The sequence below is a fragment of the Chiloscyllium plagiosum genome, chromosome 30 (assembly GCF_004010195.1).
Source record: "Chiloscyllium plagiosum isolate BGI_BamShark_2017 chromosome 30, ASM401019v2, whole genome shotgun sequence".
NCBI classification, from domain to species: domain Eukaryota; kingdom Metazoa; phylum Chordata; class Chondrichthyes; order Orectolobiformes; family Hemiscylliidae; genus Chiloscyllium; species Chiloscyllium plagiosum.
In genome coordinates, this window is record NC_057739.1 from 43,958,101 (window position 1) to 43,970,915 (window position 12,815).

The 12,815-nt window shown below is 40.4% G+C and overlaps 1 protein-coding gene across 4 annotated transcripts in view; it reads left to right on the forward strand.

The window, feature by feature from the left end:
* Window positions 1-12,815, forward strand: part of LOC122564982 (cip1-interacting zinc finger protein-like) — a 69,359-nt gene that overhangs the window by 2,684 nt on the left and 53,860 nt on the right. For 3 of the 4 annotated variants that reach the window (XM_043720560.1, XM_043720561.1, XM_043720563.1), the window contains exon 2: window positions 5,184-5,341. In XM_043720560.1, the coding sequence (XP_043576495.1) occupies window positions 5,184-5,341 (158 nt within the window). Of the gene's footprint in view, window positions 1-5,183; window positions 5,342-7,502; window positions 7,713-12,815 lie in introns of those variants that run through there. The other variant, XM_043720562.1, reaches the window with a different exon arrangement.

Consider the following 12,815-nt stretch of genomic DNA (forward strand, 5'->3'; position numbering starts at 1 on the left):
ATGCAATTCTGGTCCCCTTCCTATCGGAAAGATGTTGTGAAACTTGAAAGGGTTCAGAAAAGATTTAAAAGGATGTTGCCAGGGTTGGAGGATTTGAGTTTTAGGGAGAGGCTGAACAGGCTGGGGCTGTTTTCCCTGGAGCATCGGAGGCTGCGTGGTAACCTTATAGAGGTTTACAAAATTATGAGGGGCATGGATAGGTAATAGACAAAGTTTTTTTCCCTGTGGTCGGGGTAGGTAATAGACAAAGTTTTTTTCCCTGTGGTCGGGGAATCCAGAACTAGAGGGCGTAGGTTTAGGGTGAGAGGGGAAAGATATAAAAGAGACCTATGGAGCAGCTTTTTCATGCAGAGGGTGGTACGTGTATGGAATGAGCTGCCAGAGGATGTGGTGGAGGCTGGTACAATTGCAACATTTAAGAGGCATTTGGATGGGTATATGAATAGGAAGGGTTTGGAGGGATTTGGGCCGGGTGCTGGCAGGTGGGACTAGATTGGGTTGGGATATCTGGTCGGGTTGGACCGAAAGGTCTGTTTCCATACTGTACATCTCTGACTCTATGACTCTGTGCAAGAAACTGTTAAATTGATGTATCGTACACCTTTTGCATTTATAGTCATACGCTCGGAAACAGACCCTTCAGCCCTACTCATCTGCACTGACCAGACATCCTAATCTGACTGTACCATTTGCCAGCATTTGGCTCATATAGAACCTTCCTATTCATATCCCATCCAGATGCCTTTTAATTATTGTAATTGTACCTGTCTCCATCACTTTCTCTACAGACAGGCAGGAGGCTGGAAGAACACAGCAAGCCAGGCAGCATCAGGAGATGGAGAAGTCAATCTTTTGGGTGTAACCCTTCTTCAGGGTGCTTCTCTCCACCACTTCCTCTGGCAGCTTGTTCCCTACATTCACCATCCTCTATGTGAGGAAGTTATCCCTCAGGTCCTTTTTAAATCTTTCCCCTCTCACCTTAAACCTATGTCCTCTAGTTTTGGACTCCCCTTATTGTAGGAAAAAGACTTTGTCTATTCACTGTACCCATACTCTTCATGATTTTATAAACCTTTTACAAAGTCCATCCTTAGTCTTCAATGTTCTAGATGATAAAAGCTCCAGCCTATTCAGCCTCTCCTCTTGCTCAAATCCTCCAATCCTGGAAACACCCTTGTAAATCCTTTTTACACCTTCTCAGGTTTAACAACATCCTCCCTATAGAAGGGAGACCATAATTGTGTGCTGTATTCCAAAAGTGGTCTCTCCAATGTCCTGTACAGCTGCAACATTACATCTCAACTCTGAAACTCAATGTTATGACCAATGGAGGCAAGTGCTGCCTTCAAACCCTGTCTACCTGCGAATCCACTTTCAAGGAACTATGCACCTACACCCAAAGTCTCTTTGTTTGGCAATACTCCCCAGGTCCTAACATTAACTGTATAAGTCTTGCCCTGGTTTGCCTTACCAAATTGTCTTGCCTCGCATTTATCTAAATGAAACTCCATCTGCCATTTCTTGGCCCATAAGCCCATCTGTTTGAAACATTTGTTTTAGAGTTTGACCTAACCTGACATGATTATGTCCAATTCCTGTATGCAAATCTCACTGTCACTCTAAAGTTAGTGTATCTGGATGGGTATATGAATAGGAATGGTTTAGAGGGATCTGGGCAAAGTGCTGGCAAATGGGACTCGATTAGGTTATATATCTGGTCGGCCTGGATGAGTTGGACCGAAGGGTCTGTTTCCATGCTGTACTTCTCAATGACTCTGTGTCTGAAATTTATGATAATGCTCTTCATTGAAACTTGAAAACTGCTTGCTGGCTTGAAGCAAAGAGTGCTGTCATCAGAGTCAAGTGGTTTACAAGCAGTTTTCAAGTCCGAACGAGTTAAAGGCACAAAGCAAAGATAAAAGGCCATTCAGCCCATCAAACTAAATTCCTCAGGAAACCACAGCATCAACTTGAAATGTATCCCTAAGATGCTGCATGACAATACGTTCAAATAAAGGTTATCACTGTTCCAAAGAGAAATAGGATGAATAACATTTTTAAAAAAAATGTTGCAGAGTTGGTATTGGGGATGGGAATGTGAGAGAAATGGAAACTTTTAGAGGCATCAACTTGAAATGTATCCTAAGATGCTGCATGACAATACATTCAAATAAAGGTTATCACTGTTCCAAAGAGAAATAGGATGAATAACATTTTTTTAAAAAATGTTGCAGAGTTGGTATTGGGGATGGGAATGTGAGAGAAATGGAAACTTTTAGAGGAGGAGTTCTGGAGTTTAAAGGTGTTTAAAGTTAGAGGTTTAGTTAGGTGAATTTAGAGAAACTTAAATGTTTGAACTGGGAGAGAGTTACAGATGTGGACAGGTGTGAAGCCATGGAGAAATTTTGACAGAAGGATTAGAATTTTAAAATAGAGGCATTTGAGGATTGGAATCTAATGTGGATAAGTGAAGAAAGTCTACTATTTACAACCTGTAACAGAATTGGTTCTCTACATTATTACTGTTGAAACGAATAACATTTCATGCATGCTGGTATGTCAACAGATTCTTTGCTGTTTAAGATAGCAGAATCTTTGCATGTTTAAATTGCATGCAGCTCATGTTGATGAAGTAAATACTGGAAATACAGCTTTAAGTACTTGTTTTAATTGGCGACCAACTCTGGTATCCCATGATTTTCTTAGTCCAAAACTCTATGCATATACTTAATGGAGAGTATACCAGCTCTAAAAGTTTCATCATCCTGTGGGTGAAGAAATTTGTCTTTCAGCCCTAAATGATCAAACCTTTATCCTGAGACTTTGCCTTCTACTAGTTCAGGTGCTTCAGCTGTAAGAGAAAGTCACTCAGCATCTGTCTTGTCACATTAAAAATTTATGTTTCATTGAAAGGGTAGTTTGCTATATTGCTCTCTGGTTTCTGCTGATGGATAACCAATTGCTGGGGTCTGCAGTAAATCAGCAGTGACTGATGTGCTAGGTCTCTATTTGTTACGCTTTTTAAAACAAGTTTTTAAGACCTTTCCTTTGATTCCAATGCACGGAACAGTTATCACAAGTACATTGCACCAAGAATCTAATGTTGAAGAATGGAGAAAAACCTTGCGTTTTACATCATTTTCATAAATGTAGGGCGGCACGGTGGCACAGTGGTTAGCACTGCTGCCTCACAGCGCCAGAGACCCAGGTTCAATTCCCGCCTCAGGTGACTGACTGTGTGGAGTTTGCACATTCTCCCCATGTCTGCGTGGATTTCCTCTGGGTGCTCCGGTTTCCTCCCACAGTCCAAAGATGTGCAGATCAGGTGAATTGGCCATGCTAAATTGCCCATAGTGTTAGGTAAGGGGTAAATGTAGGAGTATGGGTGGGTTGCGCTTCGGCGGGGTGGTGTGGACGTTGGGCCGAAGGGCCTGTTTCCACACTGTAAGTAATCTAAAAACCTGGGACTCTTTACAACCAACAAAGTATATCTTGAAATGTTGTCACTATAATAAAGAAAGAACTGTGGGAGCCAAATTGTGTACAGCAAACTCTGCCAAATAGTAGTGTTAAAAATCACATAACACCAAATTATAGTCTAACAGGTTTATTTGGAAGCACTAGCTTTCGGAGTGCTGCTCCTTCATCACCTGATTGTGGAGAATAGGATTGTATGACACAGAATTTAGAGCAGCCTTTAACATCTGAAATGGTGGGACATCAAATGTTAAGGAAAAATATAATAAATGCCAGGACCCTGAACAGCATTGATGTACAGAGGGAACTTGGTATTCAAGTCCATTGCTCACTGAAAGTGGCCATGTAAAGGTGTATGGCATGCTTGCTTTTATTGGTCAGAGAATTAAGTACAAGAGTCAGGATGTCAAGTTGCGGTTTTGTAAGACTTTGTTTGGATCCCATTTGGAGTATTGCATTCAATTATGGTTGCCACATTATAGGAAGGATGTGGAGGCTTTGAAGAGGGTGCAGAAAAGGTTTACCAGAATGTTGCTTGGATTGGAGGGTATGAGCTGTAAGGAGGGGCTAGAAAAACTTGGATTGTCTTCTCTGGAATGGCGAAGGCTGAGGGGAGACTTGATAGAAGCCTGTAAAATTGAGATGCATAGGTTGACGGTTAGAACCTTTTCCCCAGAGTTTAAATGTCTAAAACGAGGATGCATTCATTTAAGGTGAAAGGGGGAAAGTTCAAAGGATATGTGAGGGGTAATGTTTTTAACACAGTGAGTGATAGGAGTCTGGAGTGTGCTGCCAGAGCTGGTAGTGACAGCAGATACGATGGGGCATTTAAGAAACTTTTGGATAAACACATGAATGTGCAAGGAATGGAGGTATATGGACCAAGGGCAGAAAGGATTAGTTTAATTTGGCAACATGTTTAGCTCAAAATCGTGTGCCCAAGAGCCCGTTTCTTTGCTATATAGTTCTATGCCAAAAGAAAATGGTGCTGTTGTTAGGACATGTTGCACATGAATAAAAACAACACAAATAACATCTAGTAAGGCAAGAATAGAAAGAAAGCAAGCAATGCATGAACTACTGAATTTGCAGCCCCTTAGTATAGACAGGAATTTGACCTGATGGGCACCAGTTTTGAAATTCTGTATTTTAAATCCCCAAGTTATTCATGATGGGTCAAGGACCTTTCATCTTAATTCAGGATTGTCAGATTCAGCTGTTGGAGGGAGATTGACAAAATATTAATGTTGTGTTTAGCTGTATGTTTTGAGGCATGGTGTAAAGATGGTTACATACTGGGAAGCTGAACTGTATTCTGAAAATGTTCTGATGTATTGACAACAACTTCACATGCAAATTTCCTGATATTGTTTACATCCAGCCCTGCTGTCAAAATACGATAAGAACCCCAAAAGGATTCATGCCATTTAAATGCTTAAATTAGAGTGGGAAATACCACAAGGAAACCTGAGCAAAATAAGTCCCACTAGAGAATTGGAATTCTAGAACCATTATTAACACGTAAACAGATGGTGTGTAACACAATACTGCAATGAATTGTTACTAGACTTATTAAAGATTAAAATTGTTGGTATCACTTATGGTGTGTTGGAAAATCCATGTCTGTTACATTTTTATTTCAATCCCATGAATGTCTTTGTTGGGGAAATATTTTTGTTTTTTAATATGATTAATTCTCATTGTAGAGCCATGCAACAGCACCAGCACCAACACCACCACCCTCAACAGCAGCAACATCAGCTGCCACAACAGCAACAGCTAAACCTACGTCCAACCAGTCAGCCGTCACTCCTTAACCCGAATCCCATGCTGCAGCGTGCCCTGATAATGCAGCAGATGCAAGGTAGCATAATATTGTCTCTCTGTTAATAGAAAGTAGACAGAAATTTACCCTGTTATAACACTTTCTTGAATACGTAACATTTCAAGCATTTGCATTAAGATATTTTAATATTTTGAAGCTTACTTTTATAAGCTTACTCTTGATAGCTTCCTAGACTAAAATAATATTTAACACCAGAAAAAAGAAAGAATTGTAGACATCTTTTAAATTATTCTGTCTGTATCTACTCAAAGCTGTGCAAATTTGCTATATGTCTGTGTTTGTATTGTTTTTTTTGGTTCACTGCATGCCTTAATTACATTAATTGATCACAAATACTGTTCAAAAACACTTCCTGAACAATTGTTTATGCTAATGGAGAGGGTGTTCTGGTATCTATGGTGATATAGAAACATGGGTTACTCTCCCAGTATGTTGACCCTCATACAATATTGTTATAGATCTCTGAGATTTGCTGGGCCTTTGCCAATTCTCAGCCGCTGTGTACAGAAGTGAAGCTTGGTGCTACTTACGTTTAATGTTGCTGACTTGTGATGCTTCTAAATCCTGTGCCCAATCGTATATTTCCACAACCTAGTAAAAGCGCCCTTAAAACTAACTACAATGTGATTTATTTTTAAATCTGTAACTGAATTTCATTATGTTGCATTTCATTAGATTTTTAAAAGATTGTGGTAGGATCAGGCAAAACCAATATTCCATTGTGAAAGAGAACAAATATTTAATTTATTAAGAGTCCTTTGTGTACCCTAGCAACGTGGATGAAAGGAAATCTGAAGAAATGGTATACTTGGATTTCCAAAAGGAGTTTAATGAGGTGACCCTCGAAGGTTACTATACAAATTAAGAATTTGTGGTTTAGAGATCAATATCATAATATCATTGGATAAAATATTGTTTAGTTAATAGGAAATAGTGTATGGATAAAGAGATCTTTTTCCAGGTGGCAGACTGTGACTAATGGAGTGATATGGGAATCAGTGTTAGATCCTGTACAAATTACTATCTGTATCAATTATATGGATGAAGAGACTGAATATATGGGTAACTAAGTATTGCCAATGACACCAAGGTAGGTGGGAAAGTAAGTTGTGAGGCGGTCATAACCCATCTAAAAGTTGATAGATAAAGTATTATGTGGAAAAGTGTGAACTTAACCACTTTGACAGGAAGATTAGAATAGCAGAATCTTACTTAGTTGGTGAGAACTTGAACTTTATTGGTATGGAGTGATCTGGGTATCCACGTGAATGACAAAAAAATTAGTATGCAGATATAAAAAGTGACCAGGAAGGCAAATGGAATGTTGCCATTTATTACAAGGGGACTGGGATATAAAAGTAGGGAAATTTTATTGCAGCTGTACAGAGCCTTGGTAAACTCCTATCTGGAATATTGTGTATAGTTTGGTCTCATATATGAAAAAATATGTAATTGACTTTAGAGAAGATTCATTCAACTCATTGCTGGGATGAAAGGCTTATCTTAAGAAATGTTGAGCAAGTTTCATCTTTACTATTGGAATTTAGAAGAATGAGATTGATCCATTGAAGGGACTTTGTAAGATGAATGCTAAAAGGATTGAAATGCTGTCCCTCTTGTGGGGGAGACTAGAAACAGTGGACATAATATAAAAATAAGAATTCTCCCTTTTAAGCTAGAAATGAAGATCATTTTTTTTCTCTGAAGGTTAGTGGAATTTGCTTCCTCAAACAGTAGAAGCTGGGTTATTGAATGTATTCAAGTCTGCGTTAGATAGAATTGTGATAGGCAAAGAAATCAAGGTTATAGGGTTACAGAAGTGAAATTCAGACCTCAGTCAGACCATAATCTTACTGAATGGCAGATAAAGCTTAAAAGGGCTAAATTCCCAACTTATGCTCCTAAGTAATGTTCATTTGTAGCCTTTTAATTAGATACTCAGATCTGTTGTTTGTTTACTGTGTTTCAGCGATCAATGTAGTATACATTTTTGAAATACTTTTCCTGGCAACTTTCACATTAACCAAGTATTAATTTGTTAAAGCAAAATAATTTTTGAATCACCTGAATGGGGTGCCCTGAGGGTTTGATTTTAGGACCATTGATTGTTGCTTATAAATGACTGAATTGTTCAGGCAGTACAATTTAGAAGTTTATGGATTGTATAAAACTTGATAATGTCATAAATAGTGAACAGAGTAACAGACTTCAAGAATTCAAAGAATGTTGAAATACTTTCAGCAGCTAACATCTTCTCGAGAGTTTCTCCATTCACAGATAAAGCATGCCTTTGGACCACTACCCACCCCTCCACAACCTGATCCAACAGACTCAATCTGCTACCCAGTCACGAGCATGTAAAGTGAAGAAGCTGACAACAGTGAAGAGGTCAGTACGCTTTTTGTCAGTGGCCTTCCTACAGACATTAAACCACGTGAGCTTTACCTTGTCTTTTGAGCATTTAATTGATATGAAGGTTCACTGATCAAACTAACATCACAACCAGCCAGTTGGCTTTGTTACATTTAACAGCAGAGGAGCAAAGAATGCTGCGTTCACCTAGCCTGCAGTTGCAGCTGCTGCACACTCAAATGCGTTGGTATGCACCTTCTGAAGCATCTCCGGAGGGATAGAAGTCTCGTCAGTTTTGTGAAGCATTTAACTGCCCTTATCCAAGAAATCAGATTTCTCCGAGGAGTGACGCAAGAACAGATTGAATTTTGTTTTCAGGTTGGACTTTACTAAATATGATTTTGAGAACTGGCTCATTTCCTCTCAACTTGGAGGGGATGGAGTGGTCACTAAGGACTGTGGATTTAAGAACCTTACTGGTGAATTTTTTTTCCATGTGGGACGATTCTTCAAACTCTAATTACTGTAAAGGACTAGTAATTTTTGTTGTTATAGTCATTGTATGCTGTGTGTCAATAACTTGCTTAAATACTGGCTGTCAGAGTCTGATGAAAGGTGGTAGTGCCATCTCGGTGGTTATCATGAAATGATAAAGAGAGGGAATGAGAATGTGTGTAGGGTATAAGCAGGCAGGGAAAGAGTTTTGTGAAACAAGAGGTTCAGCTGAGCCGGACTCAGATCAGCTAAGAATTTGCAGTTAACAATGGGGTGCTGGAGGCAAGGGTAATGGGTTAACAAGGTGGAAAAGCAGTCATTCTGTAGGGCCATTTAACAATGTTGGAAGCATTCAGTACATAAGGTCAGCTAACAAGAGAAAAAGTATCCATTGTATGAATCCAGTTAACAAGGTTAAGAACATCCATTGTATAACAGTAAAGGGCTTGGTCTCTGCTATTGATATTAATTGGGTGACCATTATAATCAACGAATATGTATGTAACCTTATCTGGATGCTCCTCCCTGCAAGTGACTATATAATTTATTAAGAATTTGCTGTTCCAGAGAAGACTGTGAACTCATGTCTCTGTGCACATGGGCGATCGTTCTATCTCCCTCCAGGGCCTGGAATAAAATGAAGGTAAAACTGTACGGTGTCTCTGAGCGTTTTGCTTCAACTGGTTGGGGGTGGGGGGAACTGGACGACAATCCCCCCCCCAAATCCTCTCCCCCTCAACCCTCTCCCCATCTTCAAATCAAAGAGCTTTGGGAGTGAATGGTACAAAGTTACCTGTTTATCTCAAGGTGGACATGGGTGAATTAGTTGTAAGCCATATGATTCACCCAGAAGAGCCCACTTGAACAGTGGTACTTGGTATAGCTCTCTAACTAGTTTCACTCCAATGGTTCTGCCAATTTTTCCTTTCAAACATTTTGCCAATCTCTTTCGATTGTTATTATTAAATCTTCTTCTGCCATCCTTTCTAATATACAACAACTCACTGTGTGCAATAAAAAGATGTTATCTCATATTACCGTTGATTCTTGTACCAATCACTATAAATTGTGTCTATGGTTACTGATCATCCTGCGAATGAAAAATTTCTTCACATATACCTGTTAAAGCCCTTCATAATTTTGAACAACTTTGTCAGAGTTTATTGTTTCAGTCAACATTTTCTAGTTCTTTGGAACCCTAGAAACAACAATCAGGTCATCATTAAGTGTTTTCTTTTAATGATAATCCGCCCAATTGACTCCTCACAATTTAAGCCCTACCTCCTTTTCTATCATTCTGGTTGCTGCCATCTGTGTGCATTTAATAGGGCATTGCTTAGCTCAGTTTGCCGGACATCCCATTTGCAATGCAGAGTGATACCAACAGCATGGGTTCAATTCTCACAACATGGAAGATCTTCTTTCTCAACCTCTCCCCTCGTCTGAGGTCTGGTGCCCCACAGGTTAAACCATAGCCAGTTGTTTGTCTCTAAAGAGAGAGCACCCCTATAGAACTATGGTGACTTTACTTTTAATAGCGGTTTTTGTTTTGCACAGTCGGATTTTGCTATAATTAGTGTTTCCTCAACACAATTTGGCTTTAACCAGATTGACGAATTTAGACTGTTATTTTCCTTACCTCCATTTGGCTATAGTGTGATTCTGGTCCCATGTGTTTAAATTGTACAGCTATTGCGCGCTTTCTTATAATGCAAGATTGCAGGAGAACGAGACTATCATGTTATATCAGAACCGATTGCACTGTGATAACCAGGAATGAATATAATAATTCAAGTGTGATAATGCACGTGTTTTAGAAAAGGGAATGGTTACAGCACAGTCAGCTTAATGTTGATCTTTTTACTGCATCTGAACATCCTGATTTGCTTGACTCACTTGGACCTCGCATTGTTGTGACTGCAGCCAATTTTGAAATTCATGCTGTTTAGAATGATCATGTTAACTTTTCTGCCAGCACCAGAGCAAGTTGCAACAAAGGTCATAGGGTTCCCCATGGATGACTGATTAGCAAGGTTAGATCTCATTGAATACAGGGAGAACTAGCCATTTGGATACAGAACTGGGTCATAGGTAGAAGACAGGGTGGTGGTGGAGGGTTGTTTTTTAGACTGGAGGCCTGTGACCAGTGGAGTGCCACAAGGATTGATGCTGGGCCCTCTACTTTTTGTCATTTACATAAATAATTTGGATGTGAGCATAAGAGGTACAGTTAGTAAGTTTGCAGATGACACCAAAATTGGAGATGTAGTGGACAGTGAAGATGTTGTGACTGTACAGGACATTGGTTAGGCCACTGTTGGAATATTGCGTGCAATTCTGGTCTCAATTCTGATTTAAAAGGATGTTGCCAGGGTTGGAGGATTTGAGCTTTAGGGAGAGGCTGAACAGGCTGGGGCTGTTTTCCCTGGAGCGCGGAGGCTGAGGGGTGACCTTATAGAGGTTTACAAAATTATGAGGGGCATGGATAGAATAAATCGGCAAAGTCTTTTCCCTGTGGTCGGGGAGTCCAGATCTAGAGGGCATAGGTTTAGGGTGAGAGGGGAAAGATATAAAAGAGACCTATGGGGCAACTTTTTCACGCAGAGGATGGTACGTTTATGGAATGAGCTACCAAAGGAAGTGGTGGAGGCTGATACAATTGCAACATTTAAGAGGCATTTGGATGGGTGTATGAACAGGAAGGGTTTGGAGGGATATGGGCCGGGTGTTGGCAGGTGGGACTAGATTGGGTTGGGATGTCTGGTCAGCATGGACGGGGTGGACCGAAGTGTCTGTTTCCATGCTCTACATTTCTATGATGCTAATTGAAATAATCATCCAATACTCTCTTGAATGCCTCAGAAGAATCTGTACCACATTTCCAAGCAGTGCATTCCATGCCCAACTAGTTATTCCTTATTTTAGCCTTGCTTCTTTTGCAGCTCCCTTTAAATCTATTTCCTCATTTCTTTCATGAGTGGGAACAGTTTCTCCATATCGACTTGTATCTAGCCCGCTCATGATTTTGAAAACCACTTCGTATATCCCCAGTTGGCCTTCTTTTCTCCAAGGGAACAGGCCCTACGTCTTCAATCTATCCTCATTACTGAAGTTCCTCATCCCAATCTTGTAAACTGCTTCTGCATTCTCCAATGCGTTCATGTGTTAGGTTCTTTTCTGAAGGTTTCACACATGAGATGCAGTTTGCACTTCTTTGATTAGATTCCCTACAGTGTGGAAACTGGCCCTTTGGTCCAAACAGTCCACACTGACCCTCCGAAGAGTAACCCACCCAGACCCATATCCCTCCGACTAATGCACCTAACACTATGGGCAATTTAGCATGGACAATTCACCTGACCAGCACCCGGAGAAAACCCACGCAGACACTGGGAGAATGTTCAAACTCCACATAGACAGTCACCCGAGGTGGAATCGAACCTGGGACCCTGGTGCTGTGAGGCAGCAGCGCTAACTACTGAGTCACTGTACACACACACACACAGTTTATTAAAGCTTGTATAAGCTGGGTGACTCCCTTTAACCATCCTTGCAGTCATGCAAGGTCGAGTCAAAATGAGGCCCTGAACAAAGAAAATACGCCCCCCCTTTATACAAGTCATTCCGCCATGCCTCTGATGTTGTGGACACTCGCCCACAGTCACATGCCACTCAAGATAACCCCTAGTTACTCACAGTCACCTGTTACCCCAGGTACAATGGCAGGATGAGATCATCTTCAGAGATAATGCAAATGCTAATGCCCTCATCCTGGGGAATCATTATGCAGACGATTTCCTGAGTCAGTGATTCCCCAAGACAATACAGGTGCGACATAACTCTGGCCAGAAAACATTTCTGAATGAAAGAGATTGATAATTTAACTTGCCAATGGCAGGAGAGTAGAGGCAAATGACTATTTAAATGAAGTGTGAATTAGAATGGATGGTCATTCGCATTCTTTCATGATTGTCATCCTCCCCAAAGACAATGCAGCTTAACCCTTAATATTACATTAATGTCCAGAGAGATATCCCCATTTAATCTTTTAACATTACATTCCTCCCTTTTATCATTCCATGATAACTATCAAGATGGGACTGCTACCTTTCACAAGAATCTTACTGCCAGTATTGAAGCAGTTGTTGATACACAACATGTAATGATTATAACAACAAAAAATTTCTAGTCCATGCAGTAAATAGAATTTGAAGAATGTTCCCACGTGGGGAAAAACTTCATCAGTAAATATCTTAAATCCACAGTCATAGAAATGTACAGCATGGAAACAGACCCTTCGGTGCAACACGTCCATGCCGACCAGATATCCCAACCCAATCTAGTCCCATCTGCCAGCACCCGGCCCATATCCCTCCAAACCCTTCCTATTCATATACCCATCCAAATGCCTCTTAAATGTTGCAATTGTATCAGCATCCACCACATCCTCTGGCAGCTCATTTCATACACGTACCACCCTCTACGTGAAAAAGTTGCCCCTTAGGTCTCTTTTATATCTTTCCCCTCTCACCCTAAACCTATGCCCTCTAGTTCTGGACTCCTCAGGGAAAAGACTTTGTCTATTTATCCTATCCATGCCCCTCATAATTTTGTAAACCTCTATAAGGTCACCCCTCAGCCTCCG